Source organism: Dermacentor andersoni, chromosome 1 (genome assembly GCF_023375885.2).
Source record: "Dermacentor andersoni chromosome 1, qqDerAnde1_hic_scaffold, whole genome shotgun sequence".
NCBI classification, from domain to species: domain Eukaryota; kingdom Metazoa; phylum Arthropoda; class Arachnida; order Ixodida; family Ixodidae; genus Dermacentor; species Dermacentor andersoni.
Genome location: NC_092814.1, coordinates 353,447,147 through 353,472,865, shown reverse-complemented (window position 1 = coordinate 353,472,865; position 25,719 = coordinate 353,447,147). Strand labels below are relative to the sequence as shown.

At 43.2% G+C, this 25,719-nt stretch overlaps 1 protein-coding gene across 4 annotated transcripts in view; it reads right to left on the bottom strand.

Moving 5' to 3' along the window:
• Positions 1-25,719, bottom strand: part of LOC126516508 (uncharacterized) — a 222,000-nt gene that overhangs the window by 52,510 nt on the left and 143,771 nt on the right. For all 4 annotated transcript variants that reach the window (XM_055063962.2, XM_055063965.2, XM_055063963.2 and 1 more), the window contains exons 29-30: positions 21,209-21,340; positions 13,754-14,052 (exon numbers count right to left, since the gene is read on the bottom strand). In XM_055063962.2, the coding sequence (XP_054919937.1) occupies positions 13,754-14,052; positions 21,209-21,340 (431 nt within the window). The remainder of the gene's footprint in view (positions 1-13,753; positions 14,053-21,208; positions 21,341-25,719) is intronic.

Here is a 25,719-nt window from a genome sequence, read left to right as displayed (position 1 = left end):
ATATGCAAAGAGGGGCAAAAAAGGCTGAAATGGACTTGGGAGGGCCTATAGATCTGCAGTTCAAGAAAAGGTGAAAACAAGCATACACAGCAAAGCGGACAGGCTTAATTCACACCACCGATTCGATCGCTTACACCACTAAATATACTTTATTGGGCAGCATGTGTTAGTAATTCTTTGAGTGTCTGCAGAAATGATAAAGATCTTGAAAAAAGTACACGTTTAGACACGTATTTTACAAAGCCATGTTTCACACAGAATGGGCTACATTGTAGGTGGACTCTTTTAAATTCAGTGATAAGCTTAACAGTTCAGGGACCCCTCTTCATTTTTCTATAAGTTCAGTGCACATCTGTTATGCTAAATTTGCAGTAAGATTATCCGACTTTGAAGATATTTTTGTGTCTATGTTAAAGGAAGCGTATTGTGTATAGTTATACAGCTTTCCATTTTTAGAGTAAAACTTGATTTTTTTTCTCATTTCGGCACCATGAACTGTGCTTAAAATAAAACTGTAAAACAAATTTTTTTTTTTGCTGCAGAACAGTTTTCCAGAAAATACAGTCAACTGGCACATTAACATTGTGTAAGTGCTAATTCATAAACCAGTGCCTTCATTACAAGTAGGCTTCAGCTGCTCTTCAAAGGGTACTGACACAATATTTCCGACTCATTTTTTTTTTTTTTTTGCATTAAGTGAAGGTCCTTGAAAAAATACTCGCAAGCCTCGGAGCCCCATAAATAATTTTCTAGAGCAGCTTTTCTATAGCCAGTTACAGTTTCTTTTCCCAGAAAGTGATGGTTGTATGACAAGGAAGGTGGTCACATGAAAGGAGGACATCACAACGTTCTGACACTGACTCAGTCACCTCGTTTACTGCTGCTCATCATCATGAGGCCCAATGTAGCAGCCTTAACAGACGATTGAGCCAGCTGGAGTGAGTGCCAAAACGTTGTGATTTAGAGAAATGAGACCAATGGCATATTGCTCACAGTAACCTTGAACAATTCACAATTTCTTTTGCAGCCTGCCTAATTAGCTAGTTAACATTGACCATACACCTAATGGCACAATTATCTGAAAATACTTAGATTACCAGAAATGCCTGACATAGTTGTTCCTGTAAATGTACCTTTTATTGGTTTTTTTTTGGGAAGGGCTCTAACTAAAGCCATCAAAAAACAAATAAAAAATGTCACTATGTATTTCCATGCCTAGATCATATTTCTAACATTCTAAAAGTGTTTTCAACCAACAACACCGACACACTGACGGCACAGAAGCTAAAAACAGTTTCAACCTGCTTTAGTCGTCAGCTTATCACTTTCACAAAATCGTTTGAAGAAGGAAGGACCAAGTTTGGGAAAACCCATGCACTGCCCACCATTCCCATGCTGGCTGAACAATCATGCTTGCAGCTGCCGTAGACACTATAGCGTTAGAATTCCCCTCTTGCAATTTTTGCAAGAAGCTTTGTGGTCTGGCCAATGCTCAACACTGGGGCCATCAACTTTTGTTTTTGTGACCAGCGTGTGTATGGAACTTGTTAAAAACATACAAGTGTGTTGCAAGCAATGCATGGAACCACATAGTGGCATCGTTTTTTCCACATTTCTTTTGAAGCCAGGGAAAGCTGGGAAACATAAATGGCAACTTCATGGAAAGCACTGCATCAAGGGCTTTAGAACGCTACAAATAGAACACTACAAACAGTACACTGTTGTTTGGTCTCAACCACCTCAAAATATCAATTGAAAATTTTTTTAGTTAGTTTCAAGACATGGAGGAATGCTTGACATATTTAGTGGTATATTTAGTGGTATATGCAAGTGTACAGTATTTGTCCTCATCTCTTTCTTCTGTATGAATTTTTTTCACCACTTCTTGTTCCTGAATGCAATAGGCCAGCCAGCAAACAAAAGTTATTAGATGCCAAGAAGAAGGCTTCAACAAATCAGAGCAGCAACAACATCACTAGTCATCGGTGCACCTGCAGTAAAATTCAAGCGCTAGCACTCAATCAAAAAAGTTCAGAGCTGTGAAACACCACCAGTTACTGTTAAACTTGGCTCATTGCTAACCAGTCATTTCTGTTTAGATTAAGACTCTCCAAATTGTCTATCAGCATGCAACTCCAGCAAATCACATTAATCTGCACACCAGCTTTCCACATAAACATATTTCTCTAGTTTGCTTAACAGCTTTGTACACCAGAATTTGCTATTACTGAGACTGTTCACTTGGTTTGAATACAAATATAAAAGAAATACTGATGGACATTGAGACTCATTGGGCACTGCTACCTTGAGAGAAGTCCTCACTGCTGACTATACTTTAATGTGTCACAGCAGTCTTTGCTTTTTATTGGACCACCTTCAAGTTAAGGCAATCAGTTTGTTAAGAAAATGAATGACTACACATAAAGTGTGTACAGAAGTTCACATCCTCCAGAGAGCAAATTGAACTTTCTGCACTTGTGTACATTACCAAACTCCCCAGCATTCTGCTACCTTAAATTGCAGAGATGGCTATAAATGCATGCAACAGCTTGTCAAACAGGACTGGGACAAAAAAGAAAAAAAAAGAAAAAAAAAAAACGCTAAAGAGGCATACAGAAACCAGCACAGTCAAAAGCACAAATCAAAAGCAGAGGGTGAACAAAATAAAACAAAAGAAATGAAAGAGAAGGTGCCACCTACCGAAAACTGGGGGGTAGCGCAGATGCCAGCCGCAAAACAGGGCGCACGTAGGACGGCGATGACTTTAATGTGCTCGTGTGCTGCTGCTGCGCGTCGCTTCTTGAGGCGCGGTGCCACGCTCAAAGAAAATGTCGCACGAGAGACTTGGGTCACGGTAACAAAAAAATCCAAACAAGGAAGCAAGGAAAAAAAAAAGAACCAAGGCAAATTTAGCGTACAAAGAGAAACACAAGGGAGGCAGAGGTGACACGTGACCTAGCAGCAGACCAGACAGTCATGGCAAGAGGCCCACAATCGACCAGCCGTCGGAGACCGAAATGACAAGTTACATCATCTGCTGAGATGTCAAGATGTTTGTTGCACAAGTGCACCCCTTTCCGCTGCTTGACGAAGATGACGTGGCTCTGAGCTGCCAAACCTACACTTGCTGTCGAGTGCACCAGCACCCAGTCACAATGTGTTTGTTCCACAATTGCACTGTGTGCTGTTCTCTTCCAAAGTTGGCAGGGTACCCTGCTTGACCAAATCTGTCCCACCACTCCAGCTCCAGTCAAACTGAGCAGCTTTTCTTAGCCAATAGAGCTTTTCAAGTAAGGCTACAAAAGACAGCGTCGGCAAAGCCGTGGTCGCAGGCACACCTTTAGCTACTGAGGCCTGAAAACTAAAAGCCCACAGTCCCGACAGGGGGAAAATGGGACGAGGAGGGTGCCACGGCGCACGCCAGGACCACACCCCTTGGTCGCATAAACACAACTACCGCGGAGGGCATATTTGCCAACGCCCAGCACAGGCAAGCACCATTCTGCACCCATTAATATAGGGCCCTGCACCAGTTACTCAAACAGTGCGAGCTCTGATTTAAAAAAAACAAAGAAGAAAAAGAAGAAAAAAGGAAAACGGGAAAAGAAAAGCGACAACCTCAAGGCACAAAACGACCTCTAAAGGGTGACGAGTTACAGAAACAAAAACAAATCAAGAAACCAAAGGACACCTGCATTACGCCATGCCAGTCACATGGAGAAAAAAACAGTGAGAGAGACAGTGGGGGTGCAGTGCCGCCCCTCACTCCCTTTTCCTTCTTTCCATGATACCCCTGCAGACCAGAGCAAAAGGGGAGGAGCTGACCAATCAATATGCACAGTGAGGGAGAGAAGGCACAGACCATTAACCCAATTGAACACAATGTCCACACATAAGCGCACACACATGCACAGCCTTGCACATCATTTCTCGCACCCCTTCATTCTTTTTTTCTTTCCTCATGCCCCAGTAATGCCTTCTTTCTATTCGCCATCCAATGCCACCGAGGCACTTAATCAGTCTCGCATGCACGCATACGCCACACCCCCTTAGAAACAGCCTTCCTCTTTTGTACCACCCTCGCCTGTTACTGGGAGGAAACGCACCCACACCAATCAATACGGCTCCCTTCTGAATCTCCTCATCAATCTTTAATTTGTAGCCCGTTAAACAAATGGATTCGATGTCATAACATTGTCTGTGCTTTTTGCTTTGCTGCTCTACACTTCATTAAATACATAAGTACGTATATATTCCAAGAAAGTGATTACCCAAATCATACAGGGATTGTTTTTTCAAGCACCTTGGAAGAAGGGAGCATGGAAGTGTAAGCTCTTCAGAGCAGGAATTAAAAAAAAGCAGAAGGCTTTAACTAAGTCTAACTTTTGCAGCTTGCACTAAAGCATTTACTTTGCCAACTGACAAACATCTTTGGCCTCAGAAAAAAAGGGGGAGGGGGAGAAAAAAAAAGAAAGAACTGTAAGCAAAACACGTGAAATTATTACCAAATGCACAAAGTACAAAAAGTGCCTGCAGGACCAATGCAGGGACATTTATGTTTACCTAGTACCCCTCATGTAGTCGTAGTACAAGCTTGTGTGAAGACACAAAGTATTTTCGACAGCCACTACACCAAGATAACGTTACTGAGAAACTAGGTTATTGCAAACTAATCATGATGCTTACAATGATGATGATTACATGCAGGATGTTTTTTTAATACTATACCGAATTTTAAAAAATCACTTGCGGCAGAATGCATAATTCTTGTCCTTGAGCTGGATTACTCGAAGAGGTGGACAGTACTTGTATGAGATGTCTAGCTGCATAATTGACTAATTAAGAATAATGCACTAATTAAGTTTATATTTAATTACTTTATAGCACAAATATTTCTCAAACACTATTTCAAGATCAAAGTAGTGATGCCATACATGGTGTGTACACTGGTGAACAGTAAAAATTGCTCAAACTATACACTTATTAAATATTTACATATGAAGAATGCTTGTGCACTCTTACAACTCATTCCACACTTGCCTAAGCTGTCTAATCCTAACTTTTTGACAGCAGCAATGAAACCATGTGGGACAAATTTAGCAGAGAAGGCCGTAACATAACTCCAATTATAGGCAGCACTCACATATGTATATCCAGAACATAAAAAAAATGGGAGTAAGGATATGAAGTCAGCTCACTCTGGAATGACAACACTGCAAATTTCCTGATTTTACAACTAAAAAATACAGCAGACTACCTTTAGGAAAAACAAAAAGGGACCTTGGGATCAGCTTGTACTATCAGAAGTTCAGTTTAACAAGAGCGCAATGAATTAGAGGACATAAAAGAAGCCATGAAATGAACTGTCTAGCTTACTGGTGAACTTTGCAACAAACCCCATCTTGAAGGGCATTTGTCATATATCCCAGCAAAAATAATGACAATACAGCACAACTTCAATTGTCAAACACCGAAAAAAACTAGAGTGATGACTGCACAGTCCCTCTCACCCTCACACAGTTCACTTAGGCACACCTGCATGTTACACCTCAGATTCTAAGAGACTGAAGAAATAATGTTTCTTTAATTCAACCAAAGAGAATGACAGCACAGCCTAGCTTCAGTTGTAGAGTGCCAGAAAGAAACCATTGCAATCAATATTGCTCACTCTAGCACTCTTTGGCCATATGTGGACCTTGCACCAATAAAAGCCATTAATGAATTAATCATGATTGCTCTACTTAAAAATAAGTAATACATTACCTTTTTACATAAAAACAATAGAATACTATAAAGGCAACAAATATTAAGCAATCTTCATAATGCTTGAGATCACTGCCACAATACGGTAGTGACCTTATTGACTGGGCCAGCAAGGTTCAAGACATATAGCAGACAGTAGCAGGAGGTCAAAATAAATCGACAACCTAAAGAACAGATAAAGAATGTATCTGCCAAATGAATTCCAAAATGGGAGTACTTGGCAGAATGCCAAGTACTCCCATTTGGCAGTAATCCTGTTTTGGCAGTACTCCCATTTGGCAAGTACTCCTGTAACCTTTGGCAGAATGCCAAAGGTTACAGCTTTACGTGTTCAAAAACTGCACAGTGTAGAGGTACTGTACACAGTTCCAGCCTTTGTTTAAAGCTCCAGCATGTGAGTGCCTTTCACAAACTCGTAGAGTGAGCACCCTGTAATCTGTTCTCTTTACAAACCACAAAACTCTATATAAAAACAATCCTCCATCAATCACAATCTACAATAATAAACTATTACACAAAGATGAAGTGAATTAACCAAGGTTCTACAAGCAGAACATGGATAAAATTTGTTGTTCTTTCTTTTCCCATCGATTTGAGAAAATTTATTTGTAAGACAAATTTACTTTATTTTACCAGAACAATGAATGGCAGGCAATTTGTACCTGCACTTGCATGCATACATCTCTCTATTATGGTGCATTAAAGGGGCCCTGAGCCACCTTTCTTTGAAACTTCAAAAACACCCAGTAACATCTCCCAGGAAAATATTATTGAAATAATTTTTTAAAAGGACCTAGTAAAGCATAGATACTATCAACGCAACCATTATCTTTACCATTTCTCCTTTAACGTCCCCCATTCCGAAAAAGTGGGGCATCGTTGGTTACGGTGCTCTGCCTACGGTGTTATATGTCACCTAGCTTCAATGTTTCTTCTTTCAGCAGAAAATGACAGACACTGCTGGCAACACATACTTCCAGCCACTGTTACTATAGCAACATTGGTCACCACTTTGTTGGGTTATAGTGTACTGATAGCTGCACGCTGCTGTTCTTTCTCGGCATCAAGTGGCATGAGCACCACATTTCATTTTGCACTTATCTCTATGGCAATCACACAATTTCAGAGACTTCAACAAAACGTCATCTCCGCTCGTGCGAGTATGTCCGAAGCATGCACATCGGCTCACTGATGGATGCCACACTCTGGACTCTCACTGAAGGGATTCCTAACGTAACAAGCTTCGAGAATGAGGCGACGCACCTCGAGCACCTCGAAAGGTGTGCAACTTGGGAAGCAGACGACTTGTCCCACGGCTGGTCTGGAGTATGCAGTGTGCTGCTGCGCACATACTCCACACCGGTTGTGCCTGCCTTAGTACAATGTGGGCGCTTGGGCCGGCTCGCGTCGTCATGCCCCTGAGCCATGTGATCGACAGAGACCAATCAGTGCACGCAGTTCTCAACATATCTTGACAGTGAGCGGGCTTATGGCAGCAGGCACAGCTGCGCACAACTCTAGTAGCCACCTTAACTGTAGTGCTCTTGCTATGTGCATAGCAGGGCTGGAGTGTATGTTCACGCTCGTGTGCTTTGGTCTGGCTGTGCTACGTGGTGAAAAGTGGTTTTGGCCTGCAGGGATTAGTAGACAAATCCAAATTACACATTTTGAAGCCTTATCCATAACGCAATATGATCTTTGACAAGGTGTCTGGCCAGGAGTGGCTGAGAGAAAAGTTGGCTGGGAGCATGGTGGCTGGGACTGAGCTTGTGCTGGCTCACCTTCCTTTCAAGACGCGATAGACATAGCATACATGTGGTCTGGACTTATGTTTCACGTGGTTCGAGGTAAGTTGAGCATTCAAAAGTAATCGCAATTAGTGAGACCAGAGGTCTACGACACTGATAAGCAGCCTGGCCGCGGCCGAGTGTGAGCAGATGATAGCTTCTTCCGGAAATGTATAATTCTTCTTGATACCCGCCGTGGTGACATAGTGGCTCTGGTGTTGCACTGCTAAGCCCGAGGGCACAGGATCAAATCCCATCCACAGCAGTCATGTTTCGGTGGGGGCAAAATTAAAAACGCCCATGGACCGTGCATTGGGTGCCTGTTCAAGAACCTCAGGTGGTTAGAAATAATCCAGAGTCCCCCACTACAGTGTGCCTCATAACCATATTGTGGTCTTGGCATGTAAAAACCCAGAATTATTTTTTTTTTAATTCCTAGTGAAATTCGAAATGCATATTTTCACTTACTTCAGCCTGTTTAGTTAACTGCATTAATTAATATACACAGTAACAGTAGGAAGAAGCGCACTGATCCAAACACCTTTCTTGATTGATGTGAGCTATCAGCCAATAGCAGCAGTCTATGGGAATCTGCTAAATGACAAAATATAGCAGCTGCTGGCAGCTCTGAAACAGGTTCAGGAGAAGCATCTGTTTGAAGAGAGTGTGTTTATGGAAAAGGCAACTTAGTGCTCTGCTTGTTAATTCCAGGCTCGGCGCACGACAGAAAAATTTGGCAGAAATCTTCACAGTGATATATGCTGTACGCTGAATATTTTTTTTCACCCAGCCTGGGGGATGGTTCAGGGCCCCTTTAACCCTTTGAGGGTCAATGACATAAATATACGGTACCACGAACAAGTCCAAAAATGGTCGATGCCGTATATTTATGGCGCCGTCTGTACGTTTAAAAAGCGCACCAATTTCCTAACTTTTTCTTTTCTATCATGTGCTACCACTATGTAGGAATACAGGGAATTTTTTTCGCGCACCTCCCTCTCTCGGTTTTCGTTGCATGGTTTGTTTTAGAGCTAGTTCGCTTCCGTGCGTCTATATACTATCGCTCGCGTACCGGCGCGCGCGCAGGCGGGCAGCGGTTTGGGTTTTGTTCTGCGGGTGGTTTCGGCTTCTTGCGCTTGCAAAACTGATGGCTATCTCGTTACTAATCACTCAAAGGGCTACCGCTTGTTTCTCGCTCGTTTAGTGCTCACAAAGGTGCGCATAGCAAGGATGCCGCCGTGCATGTGTTTCCGTTGCATTTTTTTTTTGGACACTCGCGAAAACTAATAAGATGAAGTAATAAGATGAATAAGAATAAGTTGACGATAGGATGAAGATTAGCGGAAGTTTGTCGCACATTTTGCTTTTTTGACGGGCACACAACCAGTTTTCTTCAGTGCACGCACCTACGCAGTTCGATTACGCTATCGACGTAAATATTAGTGTAAGAGCAGGAACAGGTGAGAGTTGCGAAATATTCTCGTGTGCGCATTTTTAAAACCTTGAACTATGTGTATAACAATGCATCAAATTTTTAATTCTTATAACTTTATTTCCTTTTTTATTGTTGTTATTCATGAATGAAGAGTACATATATACCAAAGCAAAATCTTTGTTTCTCATGTTACGGTCACCCTAGAAAAATTACGGTAAATTTTTTTCGAAATAAGTCCCTAAGAAGAATTGGAATCTGCAATAAAAGAAATCGACCCTGGGTGGTCGCATATGGCAAAAAAAAATCGACCCTCGAAGGGTTAAGGAAGGGTCAGTTAATTTCCACTCTAGCTGCAATGTGTCGTTGCCTTTTTTCCCCTCCTTCATGACTTATTTCTGCTCCACTGTGAGCTTACTGGCAAGGGCAGTAGTACCATAAAAAACATACATTCAACAATTGTACAATTAATATAAGAATGTCGCAAGACTGCATTTATCAACACGAAAGAAGCCAGACATTACATTTCAGATGTTTCACGCTGTGGGGTACTTTAGAGGTCACGTTGAAGACCACAGACCCAGTGCAGCAGTGTGATGAGCTGTGGCTACCGAGATTTGTAATATACTACATGGATGTAGAGGCCCTGCTGGCAGTGTCAACGATTTGCCAAGTTATGATCCTAATAACTCAGAAGTCAAATAGAATTATTCAACCGGTTAAAGTTTCATTTAAATTAAATACAAATATTTGCACACACTGGACACACATTCATCGACCCACCTTCACTCCCATACTACTCTACTTGACTCCCTGTGCCCGCCATAAATGCCATTTATATCTCAACAAAATGCAGCGTTTTAACACACAGCTTACAGGTAACCCAACTAGGCTGTGGAACTGTTAATATGTAACAGTGGAAATATTTCATAAAATCAGTCATCTGTCACAAAAGAAAAAAGAAAAACATTTCAGACACCCGAAAGTAAAAGTCCTTTCCTCAACATCACTACTTCAAAGTTGGAGGCACAGATAAAAGTCATACAATTGGTACCTGGCTTAACCCATTACGGAGAGATGCTACTCGGCAAAAAAAACTTTTTTTACTATTTGTACTAGAGATTTCTAATATGGTGTTACTTTTTGTGTATCTGCTATATCTTTTTAGTTATGCCCTACACAAGTGCAAATTGCAGAGATCTTTAGAGGCCCTTACTTGTGTATTAAATTCTCACAAAAAGCATCATGCTGTAGCTTATTTAGCTCTAAGTAGACTGCAAAGTGCCAATATCTATTCAAACTGCATGTATGAATTAGTGGAACTATGAAAGAAAAGATGAGTAAACTTCGAAATTTTTTTTTTCGCAATCCCATGAGAATAACCTTGTGCACTTATAATTGTCCTATACTAACGAAATTTGGCATACATACTCTTCAGGATATGCAGAATACCGATATTTACTTGAAATTACAATATCTCTCGACAGTAGCTGCCAAAGTACAAGGTTCATAGGATTGTTAAAAAAAATTTGGAGGATGCTTGAGCTTTGCCTTTAAGAGTGGAACGCGATAGCATTCAAAGATACCAAATATCTCATGCTTCTTGGTAACTGCAGCACATATAACCATAATGTTTACAGCGAAACGCTCGCAGCGAACGTTATGCACGAAGGCGGGCTTTCTGGTAGAAATGCGGCCTGTTGCATTTTTATAAGAAACTATCAAGTTTCGGATGCGCCGCTCCATGGCCTTCGAGATATTCGCGTGCCAGCATGTGCAAATGGCCGACCTTGTGGCTGGTCTATGAATGGTAGAAACGCAGGAAAAGGGGTTTGAGCTTTTGTGTAATACAATTATGTTTTCTTTCATATTCAAATTACAATCTGACGCTATCATGTCTGTAGGTTGTGTGTAAGTTGTATTTTACATTTTTCTACGTATTTTAGCTGGAGAAATTCAATTAGTTCAGTAACTTCCTTTTGCCACATGGAAGGCCTGGATATGGGTGGCTTGAAAATCTTTTCGCCGGGTGCCAACGCCGAATTTTCTGCGACACGGGTCCTTTCACGCTATCGCGTTAAAATGAGTTGAAGTGGCCATTTTTTTTTGCATCCGAACAGCATGTACAATTACTGGAAAGTAATTGTACAAGCTGTTTGGATAGCTATCGGCACTTTGCAGTCTACAAGGAGCTAAATAAGCTACAGCACGATGCTTTTTGTGAACATCTTATACACAAGTGCCTCCAAATATCACTATATCATGCAGTTGTGTAGGACATAACTAAAGAAAATTTAGCAATTACACAAAAACTAATGAGATATTTGAAACCTACATAACAAGCTCTATGAATGGCAGTATCTTCAGATCTGTAGTACAAATAATATATATATATATATATATATATATATATATATATATATATATATATATATTTTTTTTTTTCGAGTAGCATCTCCCCTTAATGACGGCACCAAGAAACACCCGAAGAAATGCTTATTTTCTATCTAAATGTGCAAAACACATTGTAATTAAGCATATTCAATGAAAAAAATATATATATATTTTGCGCAGAACTTTTTCAGCAACAAGGAGGAAACCCCAGGCAAAAAACTGGAAGTGGGCTTCACCTCAAGCCACCTGAGGCTTCATTTGGAATTTGTACAGACAGCTCTCATCGTATGTAAACCATAGATGCACAATTGCTTTGTTCTATACCACGTGTACGCGATAACATGGCAGCCAGACATCTTCCATTAGTCTGTCTCCTCGGACCACACTTTTCAAAGAAAGCGAGTTGCAAGCCAAAATTGTTATTCCTCGGCCTATATTCCTGCTCTAAACCAACAAATAACACTTGCCGCCTGTCATTCTGTGTTGATCAAACACAACATATAACCACAAACTTCACAATAGCAAAACTCAGCAAGAAAAAAATTTTTTTCTGGTATGTTGCCTGTAGGCAACACTCGTCAATAAAAGTTTACCACTCAACTTCACCTTATGAATACTGAGGTAAAATGAGGGAAACTTGAAAAAATAGTGGGAATTTATTGTTTATTGCCACATTTTTCTTATAGTATCTATGAAACTTTCCTTGATAAAACACTTTAGACTCCAGCATTCTAAATTACATTAAAAAAAACAGGTGGTGGGTTCACCCCCTACCACCCACCTGCATGTTTCTGACCAGTTTCTCAACCTTACAGAGGTCTCTGCTACTTCAAGGAGATAAGTACAATGGTTATATTCGAGCTACTTGTGTTGTAAGTCTCCAACCCCAGTCCGGAAATGTACAGGTGGGTACTTTGTTGATGGGAAGAGGCAGGCTGCTGGCTAACATTTTGCGGTTGCTACAGTTGCCGGTGCTAGCAGAACTGGTGTCAATGCACCATGCGAGTACATAGAGAAGAGCCAGCGTCATCTTCTGCATGGATCCTCTACAAAGCTGATCATTTCCAGACTTCTCAGAGATGGAAATTCGTTCATGCTGTGCTAATGTGTGTTTCCTTTAACAATGGAGCTACCAGTACAATAAACCTACGAATAGTCGGCCAGTGCATTCGAAAATTGAACCTGCAGCACTGTGCTTAGCAGCAGAACGTCATAGCCACTGAAGCGCCATGGCAAGGTGCGCAGGAAAAAGCCTATAGAAGTTTACCAGGTTGAGTTTACTTCTGGTCCACAAAGTAAATCATCTTTATTTAAAGGGCCCCTCACCAGGGCCCATATCAAATTTTGGTTATACGCTGGAAGTTGTTCCGTGTCCTCTAGGTAGCGTTCTGCTGAAAAAATTTTTCAAATGGGCTCATTAATTGCAGAGATAGAAATATTTCAGTGCCGCCAACCCATGATTTCAGGTGGCAAGCTCCATTGCCAAGCAAGACACACTCTCCCCTCGCCCTGTCTAGCCTCCACAAGTGACATTCCTTCCGTGTGTGCTCCCATACTGGAGCTCAAGGATCACGTGATGCACAGGTCCTGCCTTCATTTTTTTTTTTTTTTTCGGCACTGCACAGTTCCACTGACGGCGTAGCACACGAGCTGTTCCGATTGTCTGGTTTTGCGCAGCGCATGATTTTGCGCGCTATGCGCAAGGACACAAGACTAGCGGTATAATTCAGTGCTACATGAACACTGAGGCAGGACAAGCGGATCACAGAGCATTATCACGCGCTGGAACGTGGTAGCAAATGACATAGTTTCGGTACCTGCACATGTGACGGCATGACCTTGGGAACAAGCAAACAAAGCGGAAGTAAATCTCTCTTGCTTCGGTGCGACGTGAAATAAAACACACGCAGACATTCCATTTGTGTGTTTTATTATTTCTCTAAACTTCAATTCGTCAATTCAAGCAACAGATCACACAAATAACAGATGTTGCCTTGAATAATTCTTGAAGTCACGTGTCACTACGAGCGACATCACAATGCGGACACGAGTATGTAGGTGCAGGGACACGCGATAGCTCTACTAATACTTGAAGGATTTGAAAAATGTTTGCGGCATGAGATTCGTGAAACGACATCCTTTAATAGTGAGGCCATTTTATTATTCGTTAGAAAAGTGCTTCAGGGCTCTTTTAAGAACACCTAATCAACCAACACCAATCAAGTGGGTGAAAAACAGCTACTTAAGAAGAGGCAAGACCTTGCCTGTCCTTTAAGCGAGTGTTCCTAGAGTCATTTGGCACTTGGAAACAGTGGATTCCAAGTTGCATAGCATGCAACCAAGTAGTGCCCATCACAGTACGAAGCTTAACACTCACCGAGTAGGTGCTGGCCTTGTAGTAGTCGAATGAAGCAGGCTGGCTGCTGACAGGAGGTGACGAAGGCGCCGACCCATCTGCCTGGGGTGACATGCCATTCATCACGGCAGCTGATTCAGAAGGCAGGGGCGGACTGGTGCTTACAAAGTTGTACTCGGCCGAAGGCTGTGTGGCCGTTGACAGCTGAGGCACCGAGTTCCACCCACTGTCAACAGACGTTGGCGCTGCCACAAAGGATGACATACTCGTTGGAGGAAGGTGTTGAGAGAAGTCAGGAGTGGCCTGTGGCAGTGATGTCCCTTAAAAGAAAACAAAGAAAGATATTTATTCCATAGGCTTCAGTTAAAAAGTTTGTTCACAAATGTTACCTTCTTAGAACAGTAACGCTCAATGTATAATTAAGAGGGTAAAAATTTTAAATGTCACAGATTATTACGGACACCCTCCTCCCCCTCTATTATTTAAACTTATGTGTCGGTGTATTTGTTTACAAGCAGAGGTACAGTTGATGTCCATGCTGTTCGTGTAGTGGCAAACTTCATTTGAGCCCAACAAAAAATTGTAAAGATTTGTAAAAAAAAATCTAGATGGCTTTTTTTTTTTTACTACAGGCAATCTTTGTACAGCTGCCTAGGAGCATATATGCAATACTCCCTCCTGCATCAGTTTCGTCAGATGCAATAAGCACCACAATAAACTAAAGTGGAAGCCCCAACCACACATCCACCAAAGGTCAATTATGTTGTAATCACAGGCAAAGTGCACTACTTTGACAGGAAAAATTCAGCAGCAGGAATACATCATGGCTGTAGATTTCTTAAGTGAAAATTTCTCAGGCCCGCTATCATCAGCTACCTAAAGCACTGTCATGAATTGCTGCCACAAGGCACACCTCAAGTGAATCCCAATACTGTTAAAGGGACACTGAAGAGAAACACGAAATAATTTCGAAGTATTCTTACAAAACTGCACTTCCACCAATTTTGTGGTATAGCGGGACCTATATGAAGTGTCACAGCATCGGCGTCAGTTTAGGCACCGCCTGGCATCTGGTTGCGGAAAAAAGCAACTTTTCTTGTAGCAGTTGGGAGAAAGAAACGAAGGGGGAATTCTGCAGGCCACACCCACAACCACTGCTATCTGAACAATGGTAAGAAGGCGGATGCAACCAAATGGGAAAGTAAATTATGGCGATAGCATGAGATTCCAGAAATTTTCATGCTCCCACTTTGCTCACCGGCCAGTATGGAGGCATTTTCGAAGTGAGCACACAACTTGCCTTCACCTCCCCCACCTTCCCAGTTAAGCAGGTAGAGACCTGGGCACAATGCGCACTTCTCCCCTAGCAAAACCATAAACAGAAGAGAGGAAAAAACGCCATTGTATGAGTGGCTCAGTTGCAGAAGCTTTTTCTCCAGAAACAACAGTTATCTTTCCCACAATCAGATGCAAGCCGACACTGCCGTAAGAAGAAAAAATAAAGGCAGACGTTCAATTTTTTTTTTTCTTATTTCCCACTAGAACTCCAGTGCTGGTTTGTTAATGTAGCGTAATGGATAGTTCAGTCTTTGGCTTCTTTAAAATAAAATGTAGTTCATCTTTGCTGATAAAAAATTAACTTGGCCCAAGCAGACGTCCTCAACATCCATGACGTTATGGAGAGCTGCTGTGGGAACCGCAAGGTGGCATTGCCACTCGTTTTTCATTCTTTTTCTGGCTTATAGAGCCTCCATTTAGGTAAGAGTGGCTTGCTTGGTATTGTAGAAACATAACTTATTAATACAGGTCAAATTATTTTTCTTTTTAGTGCGAGAAGAATAAGGCGATGCAAGAGCCATTTCTTATTAGTCACAGCCATATGAAGAAACAGACAGTGATGCCAGAGAAGGCATGGGAGAAATTCATTATGCTTAATTGAAATACATAACAAGATAAAGAGGAATGAAAGTGGACAAAAAGACAGCTCCCACTTGTGCCAAGTTATCTTTTAATCCACTTACACTTCCCTTTGCCTAACTATTTCTATATTTCGATTAAACGTAATTACCCCTACGCCTTCTCCGGCATCATTGCCTGCTTCATATGGTATATGGTTGCGAGTTTCTCTTTAGTGCCCCTTTAAATAAGTATGTGGGAATTGTGGGTATTGGTTTGTTTTGAACTAAATACATAGCGAATATTGAACACACCAATACTGAATGGAGGAATCAAGAATCAAGAAACCTGCAATTCTTGATTATCTAAACATTAAAAAACACTCTGCTAGCAGTCTTGATACCTTACAATTCCTTGAAAGGAAAAGACAACCAATTGGGTTTTCATTCAATTTCACTAAATTAGCATATTTATTCAGATAATGACCTCAGTGTCTTTTAAAAAAAAATTGATGTCAATTTGGAGGTAGGGTTCATTACGTGAGGAAGTGTCGACAGTTTTATTTCTGTAAGAATAAAAATTTATTAAGATTAAATAACAAGTTAATCGCCATCAACACTTTTTTGTTTTATGTAGGTGTAATGCAATATATACAAAACAAATAGTGAACGTTCGTATAATTTCACTTGCAAATGAAATGTCTACTATTCAGTTTTTTAAACATATATAGGTGCCCTGGAGGGCAGCTAGCATGCAGCCCTTGTGACCTCGGCTACCCACGAGGTGGTGAAGTCAAGTCACATAATGCACAGTTCACACTCTCATCTGGAAAACGATCTGTCTGACTAAACTATAGTTGACATTTACATAATGCGAAGCATCACAAGTGTCTCAGCGCAGTGGCTTTCACGAGTGAAATTCTATTGCGCCTGTTGAGGTATGCACCCGTAGTCAAATCGAAATGCATCAAGAGTCTCAACGGGCTAGCTTGCAAGCGGAAAATTCTTAAAGGGCCCCTGAAACAGTTCGGGCAAATTTTGTAGACACGTAGGGTACAGCTTAAGCCCAACATTTGCACCACAATTTAAGTGAAGCGTTACGTATTAATGGAGCTACAAGCGATTAGAAGTTACCCTCCTCTTTAGCCTTACTTTTCCTCCTCAACTCGTTTGCCGAGCGATCGGGGCTAAGCTCCACCTTCACTGGTTCTGCGTCACGATGTGACGTCACATCGTCCACTTCCGGTTGTTTTGGAGCCCGACCCCGCCCGCGCGAAACCTCTCCGCTAGCCGCTTGGCCGTCGACCTCAAGCGAGAGCTATCAAAGCAGCATGCCTTGCGAGCATTCTGTCGTAGCGCCGAACGTGTCTGGTATTCCGGTAACGCAAAAGGATAGACAGTTGGGCGAGTTGGTACGGTAACATTATCAGCGCTCATCCTGTCTGCTCCTTTCTGTGTCCGTGTTCGCTTAGCGCTACAAGCCAAGATAATAATCCGGTAACCATAGGCAAGCTGGTCATTTCGGCAAATGGCTGGAGGTATAAACTCAAGCTGATGAAGGAACTTAAGCGTAGACGTACGTGAGCGGCCTGATCGGTTTGCACGGTCCAGCCACTTGTTGGCGCAGCGCTTAACCAGCCACACAAAGCGCTAATATTGCTCTAACCAAGTGTAAAACATTTTAAACATCTATAAAAACAACCTGTTGATGATTACACTCCTGCGAAAAATACACACCAGCAGCAAAGAAGAATACACTTCGTTACTGCTGCTGTGTATGGTTGAGCTCTGTGCCACCAGGTGGCTGCACCGTGCAGACCATTCACATTTGCGCTTCTGCTCATCCCGTTAGGGCACAGTCAAGTGGCCACACCCTGTCCCCTTGCGCTTGCGTTTGCCCTAATACCGGACTCGCGAAACGCTATTGCGTTAGTAATCTTCCGGTGTAAAGTGACGGACATAAACGCGCAAATCCTGGCGCCGATCGGATAGCCGCAGTCCGATGCGCAGCAGCAGATGCGCTCGTATGCTGCCTTGCAGAGGGACATGATGTCGCAGCTTGACATATTACCAGTCGCTACATTTGCAGTCCACAAGGCAACAAAGTCGAATCATAGTGCTCACGAAAAGATTGAGACCGACTATGACCGCGGAGCTCTCGTCAAAATGGAGTAGGTTGTAATACAAGCAGATGACACCTGCTGTGTGCCGGAAGTGCTTCAGTGTACTGAAAAATTGTTCTTGTGCATTCTCATTATGTTACTTTCTTTTTATAAAAACAAATGAACTAACATTCCAACTATTACGTACATCATTTGTTTACCGTAAATATGGAAAAATTATTGATCACGTGCCCTGGTCAGCCAATCGGATAGCTCGCCCCACTGATGTCATATGGGTGATTTCAGTCATATGGGTAGGGGCGGCTTAAAATTCCGCCGAGCAGTGTGCTGCGATCGGCAGCGATGTGCATTTTTAAAACCTTATAATAAATTACACGCTTTACGCGGAGCACTTAGATGTGTCAATTAATGATCAAGAGAACCTACTCTAACGACTTAGTATGTTTGTAGAAAATCGTCAAAATTGTTTCAGGGTCCCTTTAAGGGTATTTATTCCGCCTTTCGATGCATGCATCTGTGGCGTAATGGTTGCAGTATCGGTCTTCTGTGCTATAGGTCCTCTGTTTGAATCCAGCTGTCAGAAAACTTTAGCGTGAAAAGGAGAAGGCTCTTTTTCTTTGAATGTGGGTCGGCACGTGGCGCGGACGTCCGCGCGTGTGCCGGTCTATGCTTCTGTGAGACCGTCTCACGAGGTCTCCTTCGAACGCACAACCGTTCGTGTGACCGTACGCGCGAACGACCAGGCGTTGGGATCCAGCATGGGGTGAACATATTCGCTCGTTATCCGGTCGCGGTGAGTCGGACTTCCTAGATTTGTCGCGCGCCCATCAGACCGTCTGTTTTGTGTATAGCAACTCTGCTAGCAGGCATTGATCTATGAAAGGTGCAATAAATGCTCTTGTGATTGTTTGCACTACTGTGTTATCGTTCCTTTGTCCCAAGAGCACGGATGAGAATCCCACAACATATAAACATTAATTTAAATAAACATATACATATAGAGCAAATCAGTTATGCGGAAGCCCCTCAAGGTGGACGACAGTTCATAAAAGAAAAAAATTGTCATCCACCCAAATAGTGCCTGGCTTCCATATGGGTTTCCTTTGTGGCATCCTACTACACTCAGGGGGATGACAATTTTTCCGTTTTATATATATACATACATACATCCGGAACATTACGGCAACCAGTGGCCCCCAGGGCACATACTCATGGGCGGACCCTAGGCACATCTCCAGGATCGGCCCAAGAAAACGCCAACATACATAGAGAGATGCACTACAAGAACTGCCTCGACTTGGAGAAGAATGTTTTGCATTAAAGGAGTCACTAGTACAGGTCAAAAGTGGGGTGGGTTCATTATGCAAGTAAACAGGGTATGTTAACTGTGTGGCGCATAACCTGGCCTTAACTGGAGCACCACTGCACTAGCAAACTGTTGCCGTAAGTGAGCAACAACGTCTCAGAGTGTGCAAAGGAGTGCCCCGATTGATTAATGGGTTATAATGGCGCAAGGGCATCTTTGGCCAAAGAGCATAGAAGGAGTGCCCTCCAGCTAGCCACATTCCTTGTCATTGAATGCAGCTTCTTGCTCGAGATAGATGCGGCTGGCATGGAGACATCCAGTTAGCAAACTACCAGTAATGTTGGATACTTGATCTTGCCCAAAAACTTTCTCCAACAGAAACGTGGGTTGTCAGGGCAAAGCAACAGCTGTGTAGAGATATTCCCCAACCTCTGCTAATGGTTGTTATCTGGACTTGGCACCCGAGCACCTGATGTTTTCGCAGAGAAAAGTGCTAAAAAAAAGTGACAAACTTCAATGGTCACAGGTATAAGAGTGTAGCTAACGTGGGCAGTCAGTTGCGTTAGTATGTACATGCTGAGCAGGCAAGAAGACACAATGCAAGACGACAGAAGAAGTCATGCAGTCTTTCCTCACATGTCATGCAGTGAATCTCTGTGGCAAATTCCAAAAGGCAAAATAATAAGCTACGAATACATGAGACAAGAAAGTCTATCTAAGGCTATGCATACTGGCAAGCTGAAATAAACGTGAAAATGCAGAGAACACAGTTGTCAAGTGATTTTTCATATGCATGACTTTTAGACCCTTTTTCTTCATTTGCCTGCCACACCACTGCCTACTCCACGAAGCCAATGTAATATTGGAAATTGAAGTTCGTATGATATCTCGTCCAACTTTTAAGACATTATCCATATGCACCACACTGGAAACATTGTGGCTATTAACAAGATTGTTATCATTCATGTCACCTGTACCTCAAATTTTATTAGCTCCAAGGGCCACTTGGCCACAGAGATTTTTATCAGCTTGCCAACAAACACAACAAAGTAGCATTGATTATGCCAAATGACATAGTCAATGTGCCCATGACAAAAATTTGCCACTGGACAGTACGATGGGGGGGGGGGGGGGGGGGGGGCATATTAGCTTGCCACAAAATGCTTGTACATATAAGGTGCCAAAAAACCACACACAGCACAGAAGAGAGAAGAACAGGACAGAAAGCCTCTGTCCATGGTTCCGGATCCGTTGATCGTTGACCCGGACAAAGGCACTCTGTCCCGTTGTTCTCTCTTGTGTGCTGTGTGTGGTTCTTTGACCCCTTAAAAATAGGTATAACGAACTACTGTGAGTGCATACAAGTTAGTCTATGAGCATACTGGACAGGTGGCAAAAGCTTGTGTATATGCAGAAAGCTCCAACTGAATTCTTGGAATGCAGCCTAAACTGCCACCATGAAATCAAGATCACGTGCATCTGCATTTCACAGCATCACGATGACGTGCAATGCACAGTGGGCTGCGCAAAAGCAAATGCGAAACATTCCTTTAACCTCAACTTTTGCAAAGTAGATCATATTTCCCTAAAGCAGCAATACCATTCAAAGATCTGCAAACAAGGTTTCTGAAGTGCCAATTCTAAAAAAAATAATGAATTCTTTCTTTGAAACTTATTTCCTCCTGCCCAGTTACTCCCAACATTTTCAGTCCCTATCATGTCTGAAAAATTGGTTTTCCACAATGTAACAACTGCTATGCCTACCGTGCTCTTTCCCAGCGTGTATGTCACTGTCTGCATGTGGCTTTTGTTAATTTCTCAATGCATGACAGTTCGTCTTCTAGACATTCCAAAACTTCAAAATACTTTAAAAACACTTAAAACTTCTGAATAGCCTAATTCAGTTACAAAATAAAATATGAACTTACTTGTTTAGATATAGATAACATACGCACAACCCTGCCATTATATATGCAACTGTGACTGCCTTCTCACAATTATTTAAGCAGACGCTAAGCCAGATGAATGGTGCCGACACGTCAACCTCTATTAACTACAGGCATTTATGTGGATGCACATGCATTCAGCATGTGCATGTTCAGAAGTAGCAGCTTTTAAGCTATGAAACAAGCAAGAGTGCTACTCTGCTCACATTGCTCGGCCGAAGGAGAGACCACCTGCGCACTGTCACCACATGCAGAGGTGTCCAGGTACGAGTTGTTAAATTTCCCTGACTGCTGGAGTATGGGCATGCTGCTATCGTACACTGCAAATCCAGTACTGCCTGCAACAGACAAAGGGGAAGAAAAAGTAAATAAAGCAAGCACATTAAGCATTGTACAATTAGGTAAGGCATGGGTTGGTCTACATTATATGAAGACACTGCTTTCAGCATCAGTGATTAATCATTACCACTGGCTGTAAATTGTCTTGTTGTCTGTCTTGTTGCCTGACCAAGAGCAACAAGACTGTACACTAGTGGCGATGACTCGCTGCTTGTTGATGATGTACAACTGCAGTCAAGCCTCAGAATGATGAAGTCACATCGGAAATGGAAATCCCTTCATTACATCAAATATATGTTCTAAGCGTACACACTAATATTGATAAGAAACCAAAATTGCTATCAGGTCTTGAAAAGGAAATGCAGGCATATGTGATGCCTTCGACCTACCAGCAAAGGTCTATTAATTTTGACGGCCTGTCGGTGGCTTGTCATGCCGATACATGGCAGGCGAACAATGCTAAATTACAAATATGCTTTGCACCTTCGTTAATATGCAACTATGCAATCAGAGTAATACTATGGAATCTTCATGTTAGCTTGCCAGCTGCAGGCCCGCTAAGCCAGGCCATTGGTTAAAGTGAGCACATGTCCAGAATGAGTCATTTCAAGTTGTTCTTGCTAATTTGACATTTTAACTACCAGAGCTTTTTAATAATAGAGTAAAACCTTGTTAATTTGGCCCTCATTATTTCAGAAAATTGGGCAATTCAGACTCATCCTTTGGTCCTGGCAGGTGTATGCATTATTTAACCTTATAAGGGTCATTTCAGGATTTCATTTCATTTTAACCGTTTCAGGATTCTTTTTTCCCATATGCGACTGCCCAGGGTCAATTTTTTTTATTGCAGATTTAAATTCGTCAGAGGGACCTATTTCTAAAAACAATTACCGAAATATATATATATATATATATATACTGTTTATTCATGACTAACAACAATAAAAAAATAAACTTATAAGAATTAACAATTTGATGCATTGTTATACACGCAGTTCAAAAAAAAAAAATTAAATTATGGGGTTTTACGTGCCAAAACCACTTTCTGATTATGAGGCACGCCGTAGTGGGAGACTCCGGAAATTTCGACCACCTGGGGTTCTTTAACGTGCACCTAAATCTAGGTACACGGGGGTTTTTCCCATTTCGCCCCCATCGAAATGCGGCCGCCGTGGCCGGGATTCGATCCCGCGACCTCGTGCTCAGCAGCCTAACACCATAGCCACTGAGCAACCACGGCGGGTTCAAGGCTTAGAAAATGTGCACATGAAAATATTTCACAAGTCTCAAATGTTCCTGCTCTTACACTAATATTTATGTCCATAGCGTAATGAAACTGCATAGGTGAGCGCATTCAAGAAAACTGTGTAGTTGTGCGCCCGTCAAGAAAGGAAAACGTGTGACCAACTTCCGCTAATCTTCATCTTATCGCCAAACAGGGGCAATTAGTTCTCACAAGTCTCAAAAAAAGAAAGAAAGGAAACGCATGCATGGCGGCATCATTTGTATGTGCACCCCTGTGAGCAATAAACGAAAGTGACAGGCGGTCGCCTTTTGAGGGATTAGTAATGAGATAGCCATCAGCGTTGCGAATGCAAGAAGCCCAAACCGCCCGTGGAACAAAACCTAAACCTAAACCAACCGTCATCCGCCCGCTCGCGCACCAATGCGTGAGCGGTAGTATATAGAAGCACCGGAGCAAAAGCAAACCATGCAACAAAAACCGAGAGAGAGATGCGAGAAAAAATTCTGTGTATTCTCACATAGTAGCAGCACATGCCAAAAAAGAAAAAGTTAGGAAATTGGCGCACTTTTTAAACGTACAGATGGCAGCGTAAATATACGGCATCGACCATTTTGGACTTGTTCGCGGCACTGTATATTTACGTCATTGACACTAAAAGGGTTAATATACCAGCCCCTGCGGATTTCGTGCCTATGCGTGAAATCCTTAGGCGCGGATCTGAGGACTGCGTGCATGATGTGCTTGGTCGCGAATTCCGAAACACCGAGTGCAGAAAGGTTTAGCTGTGTGTCCGAGAATTCTGCGCGCAAATCTTGGTCGTGAAGTCCGCGTCACCAATGTTTGAAATGCCTAACTGCGGTTCTGAGGCATCCACAAACAGAGAGATCAGCCAAGCTGCTGCAATGTCCGCGTAGCACCTGTTTTGACACATCAAGATTACGGCAAGTGGTGACTGTCCAGATTCGCAGGTGCAAAGAGCTGAGCAGACAACATGGCTGCCCAACCAATAGCGAACTGAACTGGAGTCACGTGGTGGCCACGGCCAATCGCAGACTCTGACACAACCTTCAATTATTTGCTTTTTGTGTGCTTGTTTCTGTACGGAGAAGCACAGCCGGTCTGGATGCGCATGCTCTCTTGTGGCCTGTGAAGGAGGGGCCACTGCTACCTACCGTATAATGCGGAATATAGGTCGAGGCGGAATATAGGTCTACCCCCTTACATTGAAGCAAAGAAGTCAACATAAAAATTATAAGGCACAAAACTTCGTTTTATTTAGTGGTGCCGCCAGACTCGTCACCTGCTCATTCGTTCGAGCTGTCGAACTCTCGTGCGAAGACGACTGCTTCTCACTCGCTGCGTCCCACAACATGTCATCCTCGGTGCCGTCCAAGGAGTTGCTAATGCAACACTTCTTGAATGCCCGCACCACCATATCGCCGGGCAGCGAGCGCCAAGCCTGCAACACCCATGTGGCCACAGTGGCGAGAGGCGGCCTGCGCAGCCAGCCGGTTGGGGTTATCGGGTTGTTGCCGGCCATCTACTGATTATACTGTTCACGGACACGATCTTTAAAGGGCTTGTTGAGCACGACATCCAGTGGCTGAAGTGTTGACGTCATGCCTCCCGGAATAACAGCGAACTTCGGCCTCCCGTCGCAGAGTGCCTGCTTCACACCTGCAGTCAAGTGCCCGCAAAAGGCATCCAAGACGAGCATGCTCGGACACCGCAGGAGTGCGCCGGGTCGCCGATTCCAGACGGTCTTGATCCAACTGAGCATGAAGGCCTTGTCCATATAACCCTTTTCATTCACGCGAACGACAACATCCCGCAGGAAAGCCTCTTTCGGCAGCGTCTTCCTCTTGAAGATTATGTATGGGGGCAGCTTTCTGCCATCTGCAGTACACGCAAGCATCACTGTGAAGCACGAATGCTCATTCCCCGTAGAAAGAAGCTTGACTTCTTTTTCGCCGTGTTCGCACACTGTGTTGGGCAACGGTATGTCGAACCACACCGGCATTTCATCCGCATTGCCGATTTGTCCCAACATGTAGCCATGCTGCTGCCGGAGACGGATAACATAGTGCTGGAATTTGACCACCTTGTCCTCTTATGCTTCTGGCAGATTGATGTGCGCCGTCGAAGTGCGAATACCTTGCGTCGAATGAAGTGACGAATCGAGTAAATGGAGCCCTTGAGTTGTTCCTTGGGCAGTCCGGATTCTCGGGCGATCTCGATAGCTTTGAGCAAAGATGTTCGCAGACGAAATCTGCCATCTTGTCTTCAAGCTCCAGGTGCACCGCGCGGCACCCACGAAAGGATGTCTTCCGCACGTTGCAGGCAGACAGCTCGACTTTCTGCGTTCGCCAGTACCGGACGCTTTTTTCTGAGACACCAAATTGCCACTGGGCAGACATGTTCCCATGCATTTCAGCATATTCAATGACCTTCTTTTTAAACGCTGCGATGAACTGACGCCGAGTACTCATACTCATTTTGCGGGTTGTCAGGAAATTAGCAATGCCAGGAACGATCACTACACAAAAAGGGAAGATGGAGTTGGTCCAACTGCGTAGGCCGCGTTAGAGTGCACTAGAATGGGGGAGTGGGCCCAACGGAGGCCACGGCAAGCGGCGAGAGTGAAGCAAAAAACTTTGAAATTAATGACGGCGCTGCAGTCGCCTTCTTCTTAAAGCTCCTCCTTCTTCTGACGTTCCGGCCAATCCGGTGCCTTGGCAGCCCGGCGGAGCCACGCCTACCGACGGTGATTACGGCGACGCCAAGCTGTCGTCTGCTCGACACGCCGCCGTCTACTGAACACACCGTCGTGCTTGTGTTTGTTTCGTCGAGTTTTGTTTCTAGTATGTGCGAAAAAAAAGAATACAATAAAATTACTGCTTTGCCATGAATTGAGGTTCCTCGCTTCCGTGAAACGATGCCGTCTGCACGATGTTTACGCGCACAGACGGCCCTCGCATATGTCTATGGTTTGTCTTGTAACTCGGCGACTTGGTAAAGTGTTCGAAGAATGAGAGGATGAGCACACCTTGGCAAAAGAACTACTGTTGCACAGTGGGTTGCAAACCATATACAGTAGATAGAAAGGTCAGGCCAAGCTCTCGCTCTTCGGAG